Source organism: Dama dama, chromosome 20, assembly GCF_033118175.1.
Source record: "Dama dama isolate Ldn47 chromosome 20, ASM3311817v1, whole genome shotgun sequence".
NCBI lineage: Eukaryota > Metazoa > Chordata > Mammalia > Artiodactyla > Cervidae > Dama > Dama dama.
This window is the reverse complement of record NC_083700.1, coordinates 103593129-103616676: the sequence shown is the minus strand read 5'-3', so window position 1 is coordinate 103616676 and position 23548 is coordinate 103593129. Positions and strand designations below refer to the sequence as shown.

The following is a 23548-nucleotide window of genomic DNA, read 5'->3' as shown; positions in this document are numbered from 1 at the left end:
AGACATCAAGTTCTCATGAGGTTTTCTGAACGAAAACACATCAGCAGGCCTGTGGTGGTTCCATGTGTGCTAAATGTGTCTATGACAAGATCAGGCATATTTTCCTTATTGAGCAGCAGAAAAACATTGTGAAGGTCTTGAAGGCATGAGCACAGAGTCAGAAAGCTAAATTTTAAAAAATGAAGTTTAAAAAAAAAATGAAGATTTTTGAGTAATCAAAAGTCAGAACAAAAGCAAAAAAAGAAAAAAATGGTGTGTGGACCAAACTTTCAGCCTCAGTTTTTCTAGGTCAAGCACTGGTATAGTCTACCTTTTCTTGCCCTCTTTTGCAATCCCATGGACTATAGTCCACTAGGCTCCTCTGTTCATGGAATTCTCCAGGCAAGAATACTGGAGTGGGTTGCCATTCCCTTCTCCAGGGGATCTTCCCAACCCAGGGATGGAACTCATGCCTCCTGCATTGGCAAGTGGGTTCTTTACCACTAAGCCACCTGGAAAACCCCTTTCCTACCCTATACCTTAGAAATCAACATCTATTACTGAGTACTTAAATGCAAGTGTTCCTTTGCCTCTCTAATGTCTGATAGGGAATATAACAGGGCAGTGTTTGTTTACCAGTGAAGGTCTATAAAGGTCTGCTGGGAAGGAGGTAGAGGCTCTGGCCTACAGTCTAATAGAATATTTTTTTTTTGGCCGGGGCGAGGGGAGCGGGTACACACCTTGCACTGCAGCATGCAGATTCTTAGTTTCCTGACCAGGATCAAATCCTTGCCGCCTTTAGTGGAAGTGCAGAGTCTTAACCATTGGATCGTCAGAGAAGTTCCCAAGAGCATAGTTTACATTGTCTTTTGCTAACATACCTGAAGCCATTCCCTCTCCTTTTGGTCCAAGGAGTAGGCACATAAAACCAAACAACCTTAGATTATACCCTCTCTGTCCTAGAGAACAAATACTCCTGGACATCAGAATAGAAAGTCTGGACCAGGGGCATTACTCTTTGTATCATTTGGATTGTTATTTCTCTTCCTATGTCTTGTGTCTTTATTAGACTATGAACTGGAGGGCAGGACTTTCCTGTTTTTCTAACCCTCTCCATCCTTACCAGCTAGCAGTCACTCAAGAATCCTTTGCTGGGCTTCTCTGGTGGTCTAGTAGTTAAGAATCCATCTGTCAATGCTGGGGACACGGGTTTGATCCCTGGTCCAGGAAGATCCCACATGCTGTGGAGCAACTAAGCCCATGCACCCCAACTACTGCAGCCCACACACCCTAGAGCCTTGTCTCCCCAACAAGAGAAGCCACTGCAGTGAGAGGCCTGAGTACGGCCCTGAGGAGTAGCGCCCAGCTCACTGCAACTAGAGAAAGCCCTCGTGGAGCAGCAAAGACGCAGCACAGCCAGAAATAAATAAGTAAATCCGTCCAAAAATGAACCCTTTGTCACTGATGAATTTTAATGCCATTTGTTCAGGGAACACCCAGCTATTTATGATATGAAATGTGAGTTTATATTTAAGAACAAATTGGTAAGCAGACTTGTTTTACATGAAGACAGTAGGTAAAATAAACGGAAGCCTTTCCTGTCGTAGACTAACCTATTTAGCTTCACACCATTTATCATTTTAGCAGCCAAAACCACTTCTAGGAATACAGCTTAAAGAAATAATAACATATGTACTTAAAAAAGCATGTGAAAGAATATTTGTTGTGGCATTGTTTGTAATTAACAAATTAAAAATAGAATGTCAGTGAGGAAATAGTAAGCTAGATTATGGCACTCCCCAAATGTCATACTAAGTAGCCACAGAAGTGGAGAGGCAGACCTTGAAAAAGTTGTAATTTATTGTTTATTTATTTATTGGTTGTGTTGAGCCTTCGTTGCTGCCTTCAGGCTTTCACTCGTGGTGAGCAGGGGCTACTCTTCGTTGAGGTGCACGGGCTCCTCACTGCTGTGGCTTCCCTTGTTGCAGAGCACAGGCTCTAGGTGAAGGGACTTCAGTAGTTGTGATGGTTTCAATAATTGTGGCACACAGGCTTCGTTGCTCTGCAGCATGTGGGATCTTCCAGGACCAGGGATCGAACCCATGTCTCCTGCACTGGCAGGTGGATTCTTATCCACTACACTGTTTGTTGAGTCCTGCCTGAGGCCACAGGTGCGAGGCCTTGCACCAAGGCCACAGAAGTGGAGCCCAGAACCAAGGTCACCTCTGAAGCTGATGGAGCCCCTTTGTAACTGTTGCCAAAAGCCCCCATGATAATCACTAACAAGCTTCCTGACTCCAGTTAGGCAAAGATGCCCACTCCAGTAAACACCCTATGGTGCCCCAACCAGTCACCTAAAGCCAACCTTCCAGCAAGAATTTTCTTGGTCTTGAGGCTATAAAAATTGGCTATAAAAATTAACCCACAAATGTAATGTCACCTTTCTCTGGTCAGTCAGGAGGTCAGCCCACTGCGCTTGCAGTGCCAACTCTATCTCTGCTCTTTGTTCTTAATAAACTCACTCCCTTCTGAATTCTCTGTGTCTGGAAATTCTTTTCCAACTCATGCTCGAACTGCCTCAACATATACCACCAGCGAAGTCCCAAAGTTCTACATTAAAACAGATGCAAGATATCTAACACAATAATCAAAAACATGACTGACAAAAGATTAAAAAATTTAAAAGAAAATGAAAGTTTCAGAGTTCGGTATATTCAGTTCAATTCAGTCTCTCAGTCCTATCTGACTCTTTGCGACCCCACGGACTGCAACATGCCACAGTTCCCTGTCCATCACCAATTCCGGAGCTTGCTCAAAGTCATGTCCATGGAGTTGGTGATGCCATCCAACCATCTCATTCTCTGTCATCCCCTTCTCCTGCCTTCAATTTTTCTCAGCATCAAGGTCTTTTCTAATGAGTCAGTTCTTTGCATCAGGTGGCCAAAGTACTAGAGTTTCAGCTTCAGCGTCAGTCCTTCCAATGGAATATTCAGGACTGATTTCCTTTAGAATTGACTAGTTTGATCTCCTTGCAGTCCAAGGGACTCTCAAAAGTCTTATCCAATACCACAGTTCAAAAGCATCAATTCCTCGGTGCTCAGCTTTCTTTACAGTCCAACTCTCACATCCATACATCACTACTGGAAAAACCATAGCTTTGACTAGATGGACCTTTGTTGGCAAAGTAATGTCTCTGCTTTTTAATATGCTATCTAGGTTGGTCATAGTTTTTTTCCCAAGGAGCAAGCGTCTTTTAATTTCATGGCTGCAGTCACCATCCGCAGTGATTTTGGAGCCCAAGAAAATAGTCTCTCACTGTTTCCATTGTTTTCCCATCTATTTGCCATTAGGCAATGGTACCAGATGCCATGATCTTTGGTTTTTTGAAATGTTGAGTTTTAAGTCAGCTTTTTCACTCTCCTCTTTCACTGTCATCAAGAGGCTCTTTAGTTCCTCTTTGCTTTCTGCCATAAGGATTGTGTTATCTGCATATCTGAGGTTATTGATATTTCTCCTGGCAATCTTGATTCCAGCTTGTGCTTCATCCAGCCTGGTGTTTCACATGATGTGCTCTACATATAAGTTAAATAAGCAGGCTGACAATATACAGCTTTGGCATACTTGTTTCCCAATTTGGAACCAGTCCCTTGTTCCATGTCCGGTTCTAACTGTTGCTTCTTGACCTGCATACAGATTTCTCAGGAGGAAGGTAAGGTGGTCTGGTATTCTTACCTCTTGAAGAATTTTCCACAGTTTGTTGTGATCCACACAGTCAAAGGCTTTAGCATAGGCAATGAAGCAGAAGAAGATGTTTTTCTGGAATTCTCTGGCTTTTCTTTTTGTTGGCAATTAACAACCATATATATATATGTATATGTATATATATGTGTATATATATAGCTAAGTATATGTATACTTAGTGACTAAACAACTATGTATATATGTATATATATATGGTTACCATGTGGACTTCCCTTGTGGTTGAGTGCATAAAGAATCTGCCTGCAATGAAGGAGACCTGGGTTGGGAAGACCCCCTGGAGAAGGGAAAGGCTACCCACTGCAGTATTCTGGCCTGGAGAATTCCATGGACTGTACAGTCCATGGAATTGTGAAGAGTCAGACATGACTGAGTGACTTTCACTTTCATAGTTACCATGTGCTCAATCATGTCTAATTCTTTGCCACACCATGGACTGTAGCTTGCCAGGTTCCTCTGTCAATGGGATTTCCCAGGCAAGAATACTGGAGTGGGTTGTCATTTCCTTCTCCAGGGGATCTTCCCAATCCAGCAATCAAGCCCATGTCAGTGCTGGATCTTAGTTGTGGCAAGCAAGATCTTCAGTCTTCGTTTTGGCATAGAACTCTTAGCTGCAGCATGTGGGATCTAGTTCTCTGACCATGAAAGCTTTGCATTGAGATTGAGAAGTCTTAGTGACTCTACCATCAGGTGACTCTACCCTCTTGTCTGATTTCACTTCAGTGCCTTCCCTCTGGTTGGGCTTTGACCAGCCCTTTCAGAGGCTAGAGTTTATACATCCATTCGTTCGATAAACATTTATTGAGCACTATTGTTGCCAGATGGCATTCTGGAGAGGGAGGGTGTAAGAGTGACCAAACAGGCACAGACTGCCTTCACAGAACTTACAGTCTCTCTTGGAACCAGATCCCATGGCTGAGCTCCATTTTCCACTGCTTATGTCCATAGCCCGTGGCCAAATGAGAAAAGATCTGCAAAGCATCTGTCTTCATTCCTGACACTTAAAAGACAGTGTGGCATCAGAGAGGGTAGTCAGTTCTGGGACCTTATGACTTGGGACATATCTTCCACATGGTACTTCAAGCTATGAGACCTTGCACAACCCATTTATCCTCGAGCCCTAATTTCCACGTCTGTAAAAATGGGATGATGACAATACCTATCTTGTGGGGCTGTAAGGATTGAATATACTGGTATTGGCATAGCGTAAGTCACCCTATCTGAACAGTAAGCGTTTAACATATGGTAAATGTTTGAGTTTTGTATGAAAGAACCAGGAACCTTGTAGAGAGGGCTTGAAAGGGAGAGTGACTCAGCATCGAGGAACTGGGACAATAGAAGAGTGTCAAGGAGAAGGAGACTCTCAGCAAACGTCCCTAGCTGGAGCACATCTGCTCAAAGCGGATGGAGAAGCAGCAAACGGTGGGCAGCCGCCCCTGCCAGGATCATCTCTGGTCTGGTGTGCATGGGGGGGTAGGGGATGGGGGGAATCTGAGAGCAACTAGCAAAGAAGAGTGGGCAGCAGGGCTGAGGCAGCATGCAGGTCCCAGGAATCCGGATGGAGAAGGGACAGGGGCAATGGAAGACTGGAACAGAGTTATCCAAGCCTGCCTGCAAGTCCCCTGCCTACATCCCTGCTTGCCCTTCCTCCACTCCTCTGTCCTGGGCCGCCTCTTTAGGAAACTTGCATGAATGGCATTCTTTCCGATTTCTTCCTTTTTATCACTTCTCTCAGATCAATGGTTGAGCAAGGGGACTTCCTTGGTGGTCCAGTGGTTAAGAAACCACCTGCAATGCAGGGGGTACAGTTTCCATCCCTGATTAGGAAACTAAATCCCACTAAACTAATCCCACTAAACCTGAGTGCCAGAAAGAAGACCCAGTGCAGCCAAAAAAAAAAAATTATGACAATAGCTGAACATGCCCAAATCTTCCTCTGCTTAAAAAACATAAGCAAACAAACTCCCACCCCACACACCCTCTGTCCCTACCCTACCATTCCTCCTTCCCTTCACTGCCACACCCTCCATCACCTTCCCACTACTCCTCCAGGAGTGTGCGGCCTGGCTTCTCCCCGCACAAGTTTGCTGCGCCTGCTCCCACCCAACCCCAAGAACAAGAGAAGACCTGCTGTGCACCCTTTTGCAGGCCTTCGATGTCCCTGGGCCTCTGGTCTGCGGATGAGAGGCTGGAGAGGGAGCTGGTTTTCCTGTGCAGCCGAGGAGGTACAGAGGGCTCCACCCCGCCTCCCCTGTCACTGGAAAGAGTAGGCCGACAGGGAACATCTGCCCTGCATTTCATGGCACAATGGGACGTAACATGTTCCCTGCTCAGTGCCCTTTGGTGGTTTCCCATCACACTCAGAAAGAGGCTCATACTGCTCTGAACTAGGTCTCTCGGGGCTCCTGCCCTTCTCTCCAGCCAGCTTCATCATCCATCCTGCCATCTCTCACTCCTTTCTGAGTCTCCTGGCTCTCCTCTAACACACAAAACTTATTCTTGCTACTCCCGCCTCAGCATTTTTGCACTTAGTGTTTGCTCGGCCTGAAACATTCTTCTACACTGTACAATGCAGAATCTACTCGCCTCTGGTGGCTCCTGAGTACATGAAATGTGGCTCTCCCAAATTGAGATGGGCCACAAGTGTAAAATGCACATGGGATTTTTGAGAACTCAGTTCACAAAAGGAATTTTAATACCTAATGAATGCTTTTTATATGCATTGCATTCTGCAATGATATTAATAGTTGCAGCATGTGGGATCTAGTTCCTTGACCAGGGATTGAATCTGGGTCCCCTGCATTGGGAGCTTGGGGTCTTAGTCACTGGATTACCAAAGAAATCCCTTCAGATTCAACTTTTCAGTCACTCCCTTCTTACTGAGCATGGCCTCTCCATTGTTCCTTGACTCCCCTAGCTTTTCTCCTGCCTCTCTGGGCTGTTCTCTTTCCCCTAACCCTTAATTGTTGGTCCAGCTCAGGGCTCTGTCCTCAGTCTTCTCTCCTCACTCTTTACACTTGCCCTGGGTGAGTACAACATGGATTCACTTTCCATCCTTATGCAGACAGCTCCCAAATCTAGCTCCAGCCCTGGCCTTTCTTCTGAACTCCAGGCCTGGGGATCTCTAATGTGTAGGCCAGTCAGTCAGTTCATTCGCTCAGTTGTGTCTGACTCTTTGTAACCCCATAGGCTGCAGCACGCCAGGCCTCCCTGTCCATCACCAACTCTTGGAGTCTACTCAAACTCATGTCCATTGAGTTGGTGACGCCATCCAACCATCTCATCCTCTGGCATCCCCTTCTCCTCCTGCCAGAAAGAGGAGATGCTTTCCCAGCATCTGGGTTCTTTTCAGATGAGTCAGTTCTTCACATCAGGTGGCCAAAGTATTGGAGCTTCAGCATCAGTCCTTCCAATGAATATTCAGGACTGATTCCTCTAGGAATGACTGGTTGAATATCCTTGTAGTGCAAGGGACTCTCAAGAGTCTTCTCCAACACCACAGTTCAAAAGCATCAATTCTTCAGCACTCAGCTTTCTTTACAGTCCAACTCTCACATCCATACATGATTACAGGAAAAACCATAGCTTTGACTATATGGACCTTTGTTGGCAAAGTAATGTCTCTGCTTTTTAATATGCTGTCTAGATTGGTTATAACTTTTCTGCCAAGGAGCAAGCGTCTTTTAATTTTATGACTGAAGTCACCATCAACAGTGATTTTGGAGCTCAAAACAATAAAGTCTGACACTGTTTCCACTGTTTCCCCATCTATTTGCCATGAAGTGATGGGACCAGATGCCATAATCTTAGTTTTCTGAATATTGAGTTTTAAGCCAACTTTTTCACTCTCCTCTTTCACTTTCATCAAGAGGCTTTTTAGTTCCTCTTTCCTTTCTGCCATAAAGGTGGTATTATCTGCATATCTGGGGTTATTGATATTTCTCCTGGAAATCTTGATTCTAGCTTGTGCTTCTTCCAGCCCAGCGTTTCTCATGATGTACTCTGCATATTAGTTAAATAAGCAGGGTGACAATATACAGCCTTGATGTACTCCTTTTCCTATTTGGAACCAGTCTGTTGTTCCATGTCCAGCTCTAACTGTTGCTTCCTGACCTGCATACAGATTTCTCAAGAGGCAAGTCAGGTGATGTGGTATTCTCATCTCTTTAAGAATTTTCCATAGTTTGTTGTGATGCACAGTCAAAGGCTTTAGCATAGTCAATAAAGCAGAAGTAGATGTTTTTCTGGAACTCTCTTGCTTTTTCAATGATCCAGCAGATATTGACAATTTGATCTCTGGTTCCTCTGCTTTTTCTAAAACCAGCTTGAACATTTGGAGCTCACGGTTCACATACTGTTGAAGCCTGGCTTGGAGAATTTTGAGTATTTTTTTACTAGCATGTGAGATGAGTGCAATTTTGTGATAGTTTGAACATTCTTTGGCATTGCCTTTCCTTGGAATTGGAATGAAAACTGACCTTTTCCAGGCCTGTGGCCACCGCTGCATTTTCCAAATTTGCTGACATATTGAGTGCGGCACTTTCACAGCATCATCTTTTAGGATTTGAAATAGTTCAACTGGAATTCCATCACCTCCACTAGCTTTGTTCATAGTGATGCTCCTAAGGCCCACTTGACTTCACATTCCAGAACGTCTGACTCTAGGTGAGTGATCACACCATCATGATTATCTGGGTTGTGAAGATCTTTCTTGTATAGTTCTTCTGTGTGTTCTTGCCATCTCTTCTTGACATCTTCTGCTTCTGTTAGGTCCATACCATTTCTGTCCTTTATTGAGCCCATCTTTGCATGAAATGTTCCCTTGGTATCTCTAATTTTCTTGAAGAGACCTCTAGTCTTTCCCATTCTATTGTTTTCCTCTATTTCTTTGCACTGATCACTGAGAAAGGCTTTTTTACCTCTCCTTGCTATTCTTTGGAAGTCTGCATTCAAATGGGAATATCTTTCCTTTTCTCCTTTGCCTTTCACTTCTGTTCTTTTCACAGCTATTTGTAAGGCCTCCTCAGACAACCATTTTGCCTTTTTGCATTTCTTTTTCTTGGGGATGGTCTAGATCCCTGACTCTTGTACAATGTCACGAACCTCCGTTCCTAGTTCTTCAGGCTCTCTGTCTATCAGATCTAATCCCTTTAATCTATTTGTCACTTCCACTGTATAATTGTAAGGAATTTGATTTAGGTCATACCTGAATGGTCTAGTGGTTTTCCCTACTTTCTGCAACTTGTCTGAATTTGATAATAAGAAGTTTATGATCTGAGCCACAGTCAGCTCCTGGTCTTGTTTTTGCTGACTGTATAGAGTTTTTCCATCTTTGGCTGCAAAGAATATAATCAATCTGATTCTGGACTTGACCATCTGGTGATGTCCACGTGTAGAGTCTTCCCTTGTGTTGTTGGAAGAGGGTGTTTGCTATGACCAGTGCATTCTCTTGGTAAAACTTTATTAGCCTTTTCCCTGCTTCACTCTGTACTCCAAAACCAAATTTGCCTGTTACTTCAGGTGTTTCTTGACTTCCTACTTTTGGAGTCCAGTCCCCTATAATGAAAAGGACATCTTTTTTGGGTGTTAGTTCTAGAAGGTCTTGTAGGTCTTCATAGAACCATTCAGCTTCAGCTTCTTCAGCATTACTGGTTGGGGCATAGACTTGGATTACTGTGATATTGAATGGTTTGCCTTGGAAATGAACAGAGATCATTCTGTCATTTTTGAGACTGCATCCAAGTTCTGCATTTCAGACTCTTTTGTTGACTATGATGGCTACTCCATCATACTACTCCATCGCTACTATGTAGGCCAAGGACACTTCAAAGGGAACATGTCTCAAAATGAACACAGCATCTTTCTCCCAAACCTGCTCTTCTTTCTAGGTAACCTTAGAGAATGACACCATCACTCTGCCTGAGACAGAAATCTGGAAGTCACTCTTGGCATCTCTTTTCCCTCACCCTCTAAATCTAGTTCATCCTTAAGTCATATTGGTGCCATTCTATATACCTTTGATTCTATGCACTTCTCCCCACTTTCAGCACGATCACTCTTGTCCAGGACCTTGTCTTGCCAGGACATGTTTAGCTGTCTTCTCACTGGCACCTGTTGGGGCTTTCTCACACTCAATTCAGCCTCCCTGCGTCTATTCTCCCACAGTACCTACTGTGGTTTTTTTTCTAGAATGCATACAGGATAAAGTCTTTCCCTGTTTAAAATGTTAGAATGAGGGACTTCTCTGGTGGCCTAGTGGTTAAGACTCCACACTCTCAATGCAGGAGGCCTAGGTTTGATCCCTGGTCAGGGAACTAGATTTCACAGGGCACAACTAAAGAAAAGATCCCGCATGTTGCAAGGAAGATAAAAGATCCTGCATGCTACAACTAAGACCTGGTGTAGTCAGATAAATAAATAATTTCTTAATTAAAAAAATAAAAATAAAATGTTAAAATGGCTATCATCAAAAAGATAAGTAATAAGTATTAGTGAGAATGGGGAGAAATGGAACTCTTGTGCACTACTGATAGATAAGTTGGTGCAGCCACTATGGAAAAATGTATAAAGTTCCCTCAAAAAATTAAAAATAGAACTATCATATGATACAGGAGTCTCACTTATAGGTATACATCCAAAGGAAATGAAAATAGAAAATAAGAGATACCTTCACTCAATTTTTATTGCAGCATTACTTACAATAGCCAAAAGATGGAAACCATCTGAGTGTCCATCAATAGATGAATGGATAAAGACAATGTGTGATATCACATCTTCTTTATCCATTCATCTATTGATATTGGGAATATTACTCACCCATGAAAAATAAGGAATCCTGTTATTTATGACAACAGGGATGGACACTGAGGGCATTTTACTAAGTGAAATAAACCAGACGAAGACAAATACTGTACAGCATCACTATGTGTGGAATCTAAAAAAGAAGAAAAAGAAGTCAAACTCATAGAAAGAAAGAGTAGAAAAATAATTGCAGGGACTAGAGGGTAGGGGAAATAGGGAACGATTGGTGAACGAGTACAAATTTTAAGCTATAAGATGAACAAATTTCAAAGCACAGCATTCAACATGATCTCTCCCAACTACTTCCCCAGCTTCATTTTGGACAACTTACTCCCCAGCATTCTTCATGTCAATTATTCTGAACTTCTTCAATTTTCTGAGTACCTTATCCTCTCAACTTCAGGTCTTTGTACACACTGATCTCTCTGAATGTAAGTCCCTTCTGCTGCTGTCCTCACTTCATTGATTCACTTGCTTATTCTTTTGTTCATTTGACAAGTGTCGGTTGAAAGCTCACCACGTGACCCGCACTGTAGGGAAAGAGCAGTGAAGAGCACAGACACGGTCCTCCCACTCATAAAGCATCCTGGAGAAGGAGACAGAAAATCAACAAGTAAACACATGAGCGAGATGATGGAAAAGTGACAAATGTTATGAAGGAAATAAAATAAGGTTTAAATGAGATGGCTACATTAGATGGGTAGTCAAAAAAGGACTCTTTGTGAAGGTGATTTGTAAACTGAGTCTTGGATGATGAAAGAGACCCCAGTTATGCGAAGAATTTAGGCAGGGGGTAGTTGTAGGCAACCAGAACAGTTCTGCAAAGCCCCAAGATGAGAATGAGATTTGTTTATTAAAGGAAGAGAAAGATGGTCTGATTTGCTGGATTCCAGTGACTAAGGAATCTAGAGATTAGGTCTAAGCAAGGACTAGATTGTATAAAGTGTTATGGCCATTTTATTCTAAGTGCAAATTGGAACTGTGCATGACATGATTTATGTTTAAAAAGATTCACTATGGCTGCTTCTTGGATTGAAATGGGGGTGGGAGCAAGAGAGGAAACAGAGGTGATTTGGAAGGTAAGCCCAGATGTCCAGGTGAGCAATGGATTAAGGCATTAATAGTAAGAGAAGAGCGGAAGAAACGAATGAATTCAGAATACATTATGGAGGCAGTTTGTCAGAACTTTCTGGTGGGGATAAGGGGGATAAGACAAAGAAAAATCAAGAGTAACTACTAGATCTTTGCCTTGAGTAAATGGGCAGGTAGTGGAGCCATTTTCTGAGATGGCCAAGATGGGAGAGGAACAGTTTTGTGGGTGGTTAGGGCAGATACCAAAGTTCCACATGGGGCATTTTGAGTTTGAGGTGTCTTTGAGACATCCAGGTAGGGGTGGGGATGTCAAGGAAGCAGCTGGATGTGAGTCTGGAGCTAGGAGGAAAGAGATGAGAACTAAGCTACAGATGGGACATGAGTCTGGAAGTCATCTGTGTATGGCTAGGGGAATCAGAGAAAGATCAGAGGGGAAACATTCCAGGCAGAGCTTAGAAATTTGTAAGGTCCCTCCCAGTTTGGGGATTCTGGGCTATTTCCTCTGTTTGGATACTTGACCTTTACAGGGCTCCAGCCTCCACACATGCTCATGTTTCATCTTCACCTTCAGTGAGACACCTGTCTGATTCCAGAGAGTCCAGAGGAGCAGGTGGGGACAGAGGACAATAGTGGAAGGAAAAGTCAGTGTTGAAGAGCAAGCTTTTCCCTGAAACTTTCCAATGAAAATTTCCATTGACATGAAGACCTAGAAGAACAAAGATGAAATGCTTGGTAAAAATACCTGGCCTTGAGCTTCTAGAAAGTGTTCCTTCTCTGTTTTCCTTTCCAGGGTATATCCTGTACTTTCCCCATCGCAGCATGAATCAGTGGATGTATAACTGCCCTTTTGCTTGTCTGTCTCCCACCTAGACTGTGAGCAACACAAGGACAGGGGCCATGCTTGTCTGGTTCATTTTAAAATGAATCAGCACAAATCTTAGTGCTTGACGCTGAGTCGCTGCTTAATGAGGGTTTGCTGAATGGATAGGTTAGAGTATATGTCATTCTTCTGATGTGTCTAGAAAGCGGGTGGCCCAAGTAGTAATCTGGGAACCTAGTTCAGGACTCCAAACAGGATAAAAAGTTGTTTCGTCACCCCTCCAAGGAAAGAACCCTGCTAAAGTATACGGGGTGTGAGGTCCCCTAGTTCCAAGGCCACTAATTTCTGGAGGGAATTAGCAGAGACCTTTAGTTAGTGAAATAAGGGACAGTAAAGGAGAATATTTATCAGGCTCAGAGGAAATTTTATTGGTAGAAGGGAATAACTTTTTTTTTTTTTTGGTCACACTGCTCAGTATGTGGAACTTCCCCAATCAGAGATCAAACCTGAGTCCCCAGCAGTGGAAGCACATAGTCTCAACCACTGGACCACTGGAGAAGTCCAGAAGGGAATCATTTTTAAATGCCTGTCCCTTCTATCACCCTGTGACTCCTCAAGGACAAAGACCTGATTGGATTCACATCTGTGTTCCCAACAGTACTCAAAACTGTCTTCAGCACGTAGTATTCCTCAATAAAATATTGCTAAAATGAATCGAAGCCCAGTAGCCCAAGGTTACTGGCCAGCTGCCAGCTGCAAAGAGCCTGGCACATGGCACCAGCAGCTCAACCCCCAGGCAGGGTAGCACGGCTGGAGCTAGAGCCTCAGGCAGACACAACCGAATGTCCTAAGTCCAGAAGCTTCTGGAAGCTCCACCTTCTCCTAGCCCACGACACGACTAATTCAGGACAAGACTGGTGGTCAGGTTTGGGAAGGACACTGAGAGTGGAGAGGAGCAAAACCTGTCCATGTTCTCTAGTTAGAGAGGCAGGGACTGCAGGCGTCCTAGGGACTCGACAGCCCTCCCCCAAGGGTTCCCCTCAGCTGGCCCGGCCTCGCAAGGCCCCAGCCCACAGATCCTGCCCCTGGGGAGACTCAGCTTCATCCCCAGGCTCCCCACACTCTGGTTATGTGTTCAACTGGTCTTCCCCCATGGCACCCCTGTTCTGCTCTCACCAGGGAAGGACTATTGCGTTCATTTCTAAGCTGAGAACGATTCCTTTATTGCCTTTTCAGCTTTGTGTCTCAGGCATAAAGGAACTTCAGAATCAGGCTGGAGAATTCTCCTGGTCTGAGGCCTCTACCGGTTTCTGTGGAGAGACACATCCTACACGGGGACTGGCACTGTTTAGTTTACAACTATGGACTCCTGACCTTTCTCTGCAAGTCTAAGCGTTATATGTGGTCCAAGGAAAAGAACACTTGACTGAATCAAGGGACTTGGGTTCTTTGCCTTGGCTTCAGACAGTGGAGGGGAGAAGGAAATGACAAATTACTCCAGCATTTTTGTCTGGGAAACCCCATGGACAGAGGAACCTGGTAGACTACAGTCCATGGGGTCGCAAATGAGTTGGACATGACTGAGTGATTAAATGACAATAGCAGCAGACAGTGGAGACTGGTGGTTAGAGCATGAGGTTTGGAGGGAGGCCTGGCTCTAACCCAAGCCTCAATACTAGTTTGCTTTCTGGGCTTTAGTAAGTCACACAAGCTCTGAAAGTCTTTGTTTCCTTATTTGTAAAATGAGGATAATAAAGATACCTACTGTACAAGGTTACGGGGAGGAGTTAATGAGATAATATACACAGAATACCCAGAGCATTGCCTAGTCCTTAATAAACTTTAGCAAATGACGGTTCCTTTCCCTTCTTAATGGGGGAATGCATGCAAACAAGAACCTAAAAGGTTTCAGTGAGTGGAAAACATCCCTTCCCATCCCCACTGTCCCTTTTCAGGATCAGAGCTTCATTACCTCTTGCTGGGACCATTGCAGTAGTCTCCCAGCATAACTGCTGTCGACTTAAGAAATAGTCACAACCTAACAGTTGAGAGTTATATTTTATTTGGTGGGAATTTTTAGGACTTCAAGCTGGGAGATAGCATTTCAAACAACCCTGAGAGAACTTCTCTGAAGAGGGGGGTTGAGGTTGGTGTGGGATGGGGGGAGTCAAGTGATATAGAAGTTTGTAACAAAGGGCAGGTAGTCTGAACATCAAGAGCACTTTCATGAATTAAAGAAAACCAGATATCTCAAGTTAAGAAATTCAGTGCTTTTCTAAGAAAAGAAAAAAAACAAAAAAATAAAAAATAAATAAAAAAAAAGAAATTCAGTGCTTTTCTATGTATGGGAAGATGCAAGAGTCTGGGCTCACTGAAATCATTTCTTTCATATGCATCTCAGCTATCTGGGGCCAGCAATCCTGTATTTTTCCTCAGTGCTCACCATAAGGAGTAGCTGCAGCCTGATGACTGCCCATCAAAGGTTTTGTTCTCCTTCCTGGTTGCCCTGGAGGGCTAGAATCCATGATGACTGTGATATCCTTGTTTATTGATATGGCAGGAAATACTCCATTTCTCACCACCCACACCTACCTTGAACCCCTCTTTGGTTTCTTTCATCCTCTGCTTTCCACCTTCCTGGGCAGCTTATAACCACCTCATTTAGACCAAATTCCTCAGTTTGAAGGTCAAGATCCCCTGTAAGTTGATCCAACCCACATTTCCCCAACAGTCATGGTGAAAAATAACTGCAGAAGGTGGGGTGTGAAGACACTGGATTCCAGTCTTGGACTGACTACAATCTTCCCAGATGACTGAGTGAATCATCTAATCAGTTTCCAGCTCCAGAAATTAAAGTATTGATAACACTGCCTCATGGGGTGCCATGATTTATAGCTACTTGTCCATCTTTACTGCTTACCCAGTGGAGCCAATGGACAGGGACCATACACATCACTGTATCCTTAGCACTGGTCACAGTGTCTGGCACGGGGTACATAGTTGTTGAATGAATGAATGAACAGCATGGTGTGGATTACCTGTGGTGCGACCCAGGTCAGGCACCTTGCATTGTTCCCAGGAGGCTCCCCAACTGGTAACCGTTGCTGCGCAGCCTACTAGTGAAGTGACTTTAGGCAAATACCCTTCTTTCTCTGGACATATTCATGGATCCGTACTAGGAGAGCATTGAAGGCACTTATTTACCGTGTTATTAGGCAGAGCATACAGAAGCAGCTCAAAACATGTTTTCTCCGTGGATGACGCCTCTTCCAAGGCTCTGAATGGGGCGGCTGCTGCTGTCTAAACCAGAGTCTGAGTGTTTTCCTGGGGCCTGGTTCCACTCTGCCTTTCACCCTGAGGGGAAGACGGGGCCTCCTTCTGGTCCCTCCTACATTCAGTTCCCGAAGCCCGGCGGGTAAGTGGACCGGCAGGGCGCTCTCGGAAGGGGGAGCAGGAGCCCTAGGGGCAGAGACGGAACACGGATGGGTTTAGGGGATGCAGGCAAAAAATGGGAGCAGGCAGGGGAACGGGCGGGTTCCAGACCCGGGACCGGGCTGAGAGCCCCGCAGCTTGGGAGAGCGCCCCCGGGACCAGGGATGAGGAGCTCCAAGGGGGCGGGCCGCGTGAGCCAGGCCCGGGTCAGCGAGCGGCCGCGGGGCCGGGACACAGAGGGCGCCGGACGTGGGCGGGGAATGTGGGGGTGTGAGCTGGCCCCGGGGATGCGAGCGGCCGCAGGGGAGGAGTCACCGGGGGAAGGACCCAGAGAGAGGACCCGGGGGCAGCGACAGGACGCGGGGTCAGTGCAGAGGGCGCGCGGGGCGCGCGGAAACGGCCTCGGGTGGGGTGCAGGGCGGGGAGCGCGCATCGGGGGGCGGGGGGCGGCGCCGGGGGTGGGGGAGCGAGTTGGGCGGCTGCGCCGGCTCCGCTTCAGCCGCCGCCGCTAGGGCGCGGGGGGCGGGGGGCTCGGCGCCGCGAGCTCGGCCATTGTGGGAGCCGCTCCCCTCGGCTCGGCGGCGCTCCCCTCCGCTGCGCTCCTGCTCGGGGCGCGCCCCGCCACCGCCGCCTTCGCTGCCGCCTCCGCCGCCGCCGGTCCTCTGCCGCACGGGTTCCCAGGGTAAGGCGCGGGGCGCTGGGCTGGCAGCGGGCTCCCCTCCCGTCCGCTCGGGGTGCGCCGCGGCGGCCGGGGTGCGGTGCCTGCTCGCGCGGGGCGGCCGCGCCTGATCCAGGGTAGCGGGCGGCAGCTGGAAGGCTGGTTGACAGGCGCGGGCATCGCGGCCGTCCGGACCTCGCACCTGCAGCCCGGGCGGCGGGCGGCGGGCATCGTCGAGCGCGCGCCGGGGTTTCCCTCGGCGGGCACTGCCAGGGCCAAAGGGAGGCGTGTTCTCCGGGAAAATGGGACACCTAGCCCTTCTGGGCCGGGCAAGAGCCCTGCGGGGGCGGGCAGGGCCGGGCGGGGAAACTGGCTGCCGGGCTCCGGGTCTCTGCCGCTGGCCGGGGCGCCTGATCGGTCCCCGGTCGCGCGTCCGCATGGCGCGGCCCCGCTCTTTGTCAACCGCGCGCGGCGGGCACGCGGACCCACCCCAGTCGCCTCTGGCCCTCGGCGCGCCCTCCCCCGCCGTGGAGAAGTGGTGAGGGGGAAAGGCCCGCCACCCGAGAGCTGCAGGTGAGGGGCCGGTCGCCGACCTGGCCTGCGACCTTTGGAGTGGGTTGGGGGCGTGGGCGCGCGCTCCCGGGAATAGAGAATTGATGGAGCGGCTCAGGTGACCGAGGGGTGGGGCGACAGCCGCGAGGTCAAACAGGTGTTCGTGGGGGTCTGGAGACTGACCCGGGTAGAGCTGGAGAGACCGGTTCTCAGTCTGGAGGCCTTGGCTGAGCGGGCCTTTGTAGTAAAATGGGCGTCTCGGGGAGGAAGCAGGTGGTCTGAGAGGAGGGGCGTTTTCCTGCCCAGGGCTGAGTACGGAGATGGAAGGACGACCCTAAGTTCCCCGCGGTGGGGGCGGTCACTTATGCACCTGACTTGGCTAACGGAAGTGGGAGGCGGACACCAGAAGGTAATGGGGGTTACATGCTAGAATAAAAGGCAGAGCTGTGCCAGGACCCAGGTCCTTTCCTTTCTGCCTTTCGGGGGCTGGATTCCTTCTCGATCTTCCAGGGGAAGAAGGCCCAGATGCTGCTGGCCCAGGCGGTGTCCTGGCAGGGCTCTTCTGCCTGCCGGAGGCTGCCTAGAAGCCTCCTGCACCATTTGCTGTTTCTTTTGTTATCTCTCCTCACTCTGGGCCTATGATGGGGATCTGCCAGTAACCCAGGAGGTGTTTCTGCCTCTTGCTGCCTCCAGTCTGAGATTCCCAGAATCCAGGAGGAGCTGTGCCCAGAGACCCATGGTGTCCAGACATTTAGGCCACCTCCCTGTCTCTCTGTGCTGGTATTCCCCATAAGGGAAAGGCGACAGTCTCCTGCCCTCCCTGGACCCTGAAGCCCCAGTGAGAGCTGTTTGCTTGGACTGGATTTGGGGTTGAAGGCATGAACCACAGGGGCTCTGATGGGGCCCTTGGGGTGGTGGGCCATGTATAGGAGATGGTTCTGGGAAGTGAACTTGACCTGTCTGAGGGAAGCCTGCCCAGTCTGGCTGGTGGAGCCCAGCTGGCCTCAGAGTGTTTGTGTTTCCACTCAGATCCCTCCTGTAGCTAAACCGACCAGAAAAATGGACTTTCTGTACCACCTTCCCCACCCCCATGCTGTGCCAGTTACTTCTACAACAACCTCTTGGAATAGAATAGGCAAAGGAACATTTTATCCTGTGCTTTAGGTGCCATGTATGGCAACAGCCAGTTTTTTTACATTTGCTTTGTTCTTAAGACAGCAACTTAGAAGCTGAAATATTACCCCCATTTTGCAGATGGGGAAACTGAGTCTCAGAGAAGTGGAATGACTTGCCCCAGATCATACCAATTTTAAGTGGTCAAACCAGAAAGTACACCTAGGTCTGTCTTACTTCAAGTTTAGTACTTCTTAAACTTTTAAAAAATGTATTTGCCAGAAGCTGTACAGGAGAAATCAAGAATTTCTGCCTTTTCTAACCCATGGTTTGTATCATGCCTAACATTGGGATCATGCTTTAGCTTTTTGAAAATACTTCCCATCTGTTGCCCTGTTTTATCTTTACAACATTCCCAGGAGGTAAGTAGAACAGGAATGTAATAATAGACGATGTTTGTGGAGTGCTTATTGGATACCGAACTCTGTTAAGCACTTTACCTGCAGGATCTCTTTTAGTCCGTGCAAACACCCTTATAAGATAGTTACTATTACGTCCCCCTTTTATAGATGAGGATTCCAAGGCTCAAACACTTACGTGGCTTCCCCAGGGTCAAACAGCTAGTAAATGATGGGGTAGAACTTGCTGGGAAAGATTGAAGGCTGAAGAAGAGGGCGACAGAGGGTGAGATGATTGGATGGCCTCACTGATTCAACGCACATGAACTTGGGCAGACTCTGGGAGATAGTGGGGGACAGGGAGATCTGGTGTGCTGCAGTCCATGGGGTCACAAAGAGTCAGACATGACTTAGCGACTGAACAACGACAAAGAACTTGAATCCAGATATTTCTACCCATGAAACCTGTAAGTTTAATCCTCCCCAAGTACCAAGTAACCGAAATAGTGCTTACTAGTAATAGGAGCTAACTTTTGTTTGTTTATTTGGCCACACCATGCATGACCTTAGTTCCCACCAGGGACTGAACCTGTGCCCCCTGCCAAGGAAGTGCAGAGTCAACTACTGGACCACTAAGGAAGTCCCCAATAGGAGCTAACTTTTACAGTGTTTTAAGACTTATGGACACCTTCATATACATTACTTCATGTGATTTCCCCCAAGCCCCATGAATTAGTTTTGCCATGAAACATCCCCATTTTACAGATAAGGAAATTGAGGTTCAGAGAGGTAAAGAGATCAAGTCTGTGGCAGAACCAGGGTTAGAACCTCTGCCTCCCTAGTCCCAGCGTTCGTTTTGCAACCCCTTTGGTCTGTTCACGTGCGCTCCTCTCCCCTACAGATCACTTCTCCAGGGGCTGCAGGCCCTCCAGCTGCAGCCCCGGCCTGGGCCATGTCTTCTTCAGATGAAGAAACACTCAGCGAGCGGTCATGCCGGAGTGAGCGGTCATGTCGGAGTGAGCGGTCTTACAGGAGTGAGCGGTCAGGGAGTCTGTCTCCCTGTCCCCCAGGGGATACCTTACCCTGGAATCTGCCACTGCATGAGCAGAAAAAACGGAAAAGCCAGGACTCGGTGCTGGACCCTGCGGAGCGTGCTGTGGTCAGAGTCGCTGGTAAGAGAGGCCTGGAGTGAGCTGGGTGCTGTGGGTGTCCTGGCTGGGGGTGGGTTGGTGGAGGGGCCCTCTCCTGGGCTCTCCAACAAGCCAGCAGGTGTTCAGTTTGGAGTTATTACTACTGGAAAGGTGATGAAAAGACATTAAAGAACAATTTGAAAGAGGAAAGTCCGCCACTCCTACTCCCTGTGTGCTAACATGAGACCTGTTTTCCTTTTTCATCTTCTTCCCTGCCTTGGTCCCCATGCAGTTGTATTTTCCATGTAGTTGCCTTCATGGCTCATATACTATTGTGGATCTGATTTTTCTAGTCAACCCTACATCAAAAAGATTTTCCATATGACATCTCAGGCTTTATAGTTACCATTTTTAAAGGCTGTGTAATATTTCACGATTTTAAAAATCCTACTCATTTTTCTTTCTTTTTTTTTTTTTGTTGGCCACAATAGACAATGCTGCAGTGAACGTCTTTATGAATCAAAACACTTGACTTCATTGAGTTATTTCCTGGGAATAAAGCCCTGGGAGAAGGCAGTTTCACTCCCATTGCCTCTAAAAATGTGGTTCCTGCTTACCCTTTCTGCAGGGTGAAGGCTGTGCTGCTGCCCCTTTGCTGAGCAACAGAACCATTGCCAGGGCAGTGGTCACCAGCCCAGATGTTGGAATCAGAGAGGGGAGGTGTTGGACTGTGGCCCCCCCTCTGACCAGCTGTGTGATTCTGGGCAAGTCTCTCACTGCTGCCTGAGCCTCACCTTCCTCCTCTTGAGGATGCTTTCTGTGCAGGGCTCTTGTGAGGACTAGAGGAGAAAATGTATATAAAGCTCTTAGCACGGTTCTTGGCTCAGTAAAGGGGAAGCGCTTTCTCTGCTGCTTCCCCCAAAGGCTGGATCCGGAGCTGCCTCCGTGGGTTGTGCTCAGCCTCTCAGGAGGCGTTGGTGCCAGAGTGCGGATAGAAAGACAGACAAAGCAGTGCCTGCAGGGAATTCAGTGACATCACCCACTTTCAATCCATCACCAAGGCCTGTCCTGCTCCCTCTTCTGCGTCCCTCGAACAATGCACCCTGCCCACCTCCACTTAATCATCTCTACCTGTACCACCAAACACCATCTGATAGTTCTCCTCCTTCCAGTCCTGCCCCACATCCTCCACATGACTGACTGAGTATTTTGTTCAAAATCAAACCTGATTCTGTTCCTCAGCTGCTTACCAACCTTCTTTGGCTCTTCATCCCTGTGGGATAAAGGCTATATCAGACACCCATCAAAATAACCCCTACTCCCAGGCACCCTGCCACATGGAGCTGTTCCTCGACCCCCACAGATCAGACCTCCATGCCTGAACTTTCTTCTCTGCAAGGTGGTGGAAGCCCCCCTCCTCTTGTAAGTGCCGCCTCCTCTGTCCCTGTTGCCCCAGAGGTATCCAGAGCTCCCTCCTCCGCTCTTGTACTAATGCTTTTCTCTCCTCTGTGTTCCCTGGTGCAGTAGAGCAGTTATCCCATGGGGTGCCCGTCACTCCCTTAGGACTGTGAACAATTCTGGACCTTGTCTCATTGATTTTTTGTTCTTTCATTAATGGTTTTACCCCCAGCTCCTTGCACAGGACCTTGTGCATATTGGAGATCAACCAGTGTTGAATGAATGAATGAAGGGAAGGCAAGGAGTGTTGAGAGGATAATATGTGACAGATTGTGATCCAGGAACAGGCAGTGGGTTGTAATGGGAAGCTCGACAGGGAGAAGGCTATGTGGGCTCAAGTAATCAGGAAGAGATTTGAGAGGGGTTGAGCCTCAAGGGAGGAGACCTGGAAGATAAACTCGAGAGTTCGAACCCCTTTTGTGGGCATCCCTTGTGGCTCAGCTGGTAAAGAATCCACCTGTAATGCAGGAGACCTGGGTTTGATCCCTGGGTTGGGAAGATCCCCTGGAGAAGGGAAAGGCTACCCACTCCAGTATTCTGGCCTGGAGAATTCCATGGACTGCACAGTCCATGGGGTCGCAAAGAGCTGGACACGACTGAGCGACTTTCACTGTGGGCAGTAGGAAGCCCTTGGAGGAAGGACTCTGGTCCTTCTCAAGACCTCTGGGACAATGGCATCGGTCAATGAAGTTTCAGAGCTGTCCCTATGATGCTAGAGGGGTTTATTTGTTTCCAGCCTTGAAGGGCCCTCATCGAGGGGCCTCTAAATGCTCAAACCCCTCATTCTTCTGAACGCAGCAGGGCAGAGGCCTTCTCCCTTCCTCACACCCCCTAGCCCCATGCTCCATCAGCCATGTGCAGATGTGGAGCCTGCGGATATGGAGGGTCAACTGTATCACGTCAACTCATCTATAAGGGACTTGAGTGTCTGTGGATTTTGGTACCTCCTGGGGTTTTGGAACCAATCCCTTGCACACACTGAGGGATGACTGTACTTATAGATTCCTTTGTGATGAATTCCCCTCCCAGGCTTCCTTGAAGAGCCCCAAGGGATGATTTGCCTGCTGTTTAGCATTCCGAGTTTAGAACAGAAATGGACTCAAGGGGGCTCAATCCCTGAGGGTGCTGCTGGGTCCCCTGAACCATGGGACAGGCATGCCCTGTGCTGTTTCGGGCACCGGGACTGATCTTCTTTACATCCTGACATTGCCACGTGACTGTCTTGGGGAGGGGGCTGGGCCAGTGAGGCTGAAAATGGGGAGACTGCCATGGTTAAAAATAACTTGTGTGCTGCAGTTGGGCGTGTTTCGTTAGCAGGAGAGGCAGCGGAGGAGAGGCGGGACTGCTACTTCAGGGCCCCGACTGAAATCTTCCTGTGATTTCAGACAGTGGTGAGGGTTCTACCAGAGTAATTAAGAAGGCAGCCTTCCTTCTCAGGCAACTGCTTCCTGTGAAGGTGGGAAGGGCACGTCTGGGAGACCCTGTGTGTTCTGAAGCTCTCTGAAGTTAGAACTTACATTCGGGGAGGAAATGAAGTCAGTCTTATCCTGGAAGCCAGCTGAGGCCTGTGTAATTTTCTCCTCCCTGTGGGCCTGGCTTCTGAAGTGGGGGTGTCTGAGTCAGTCTGACCAAATACACAGACTGCCCCGGTGCCTGGCCTACTCAGTGTCCATATGGGTCTCAGGGCCTCCCTCATGCTGGAGAGGCGAATGGGGGACCCCTGCTGATGATGCATATCAGATGGAGAGGCATGTCGGGCTGCTGATCTCAAGCCTACAAAATCAGGGCCGCACACATGCTATAACCAATTCTCCCGATCCTCATCCTTTCCCTCCATTTTTTTTCTTCTCTCTTCCTTGCTAGCCCTATTCTCAACTCCTTAAGCCCAGCCACACCAAAGTGGAACATTAGTCGTTAAGGAGAAAACCTTGTTTCTATTGATCATAGAGATTTCATGATAACAGCACGTTAGGTGGGACACATGTTAGAATCTGAGGCCCAGAGGATTTAAGGGACTTGCCTGGAGTCACACAGGACCAGTAGACCCAGATCTTCTAACTCCGGGTACATTGCTGTTTCCATTCCCTTAGGCAATACCTGACAACCAGGCCAGCTGGATTTTTCTGCTGGTTACAATCTAAACAGCTGACTGGACGTCCAGACTCACCAGAGAGTCATTCTGGTCACCTCTGGGAGAGGCTTCACAATCCTGAGCTATAGAAAAAAGCAGAGAGAAAGATCTAGTGGAGTTTGCCTCTTTGGAGCCTTTAGCTCTCTGTTATTGAACAGCAATAGAAATATCCTTATTCACTGGTGAAGGGTAGGCAGGGCCACATGGAAGGGGGGATCTGGGGAG

General features: G+C 47.6%; 1 protein-coding gene across 8 annotated transcripts in view; it reads left to right on the top strand.

The window, feature by feature from the left end:
* Positions 1 to 19541: 19541 nt before the first annotated feature.
* MACF1 (microtubule actin crosslinking factor 1) overlaps positions 19542 to 23548 on the top strand; it is a 333835-nt gene continuing 329828 nt past the window's right edge. For all 8 annotated transcript variants that reach the window (XM_061122317.1, XM_061122312.1, XM_061122316.1 and 5 more), the window contains exon 1: positions 19542 to 19776. In XM_061122317.1, coding sequence (XP_060978300.1) covers positions 19557 to 19776 — 220 coding nt within the window. In that variant the 5' untranslated portion in view covers positions 19542 to 19556. The remainder of the gene's footprint in view (positions 19777 to 23548) is intronic.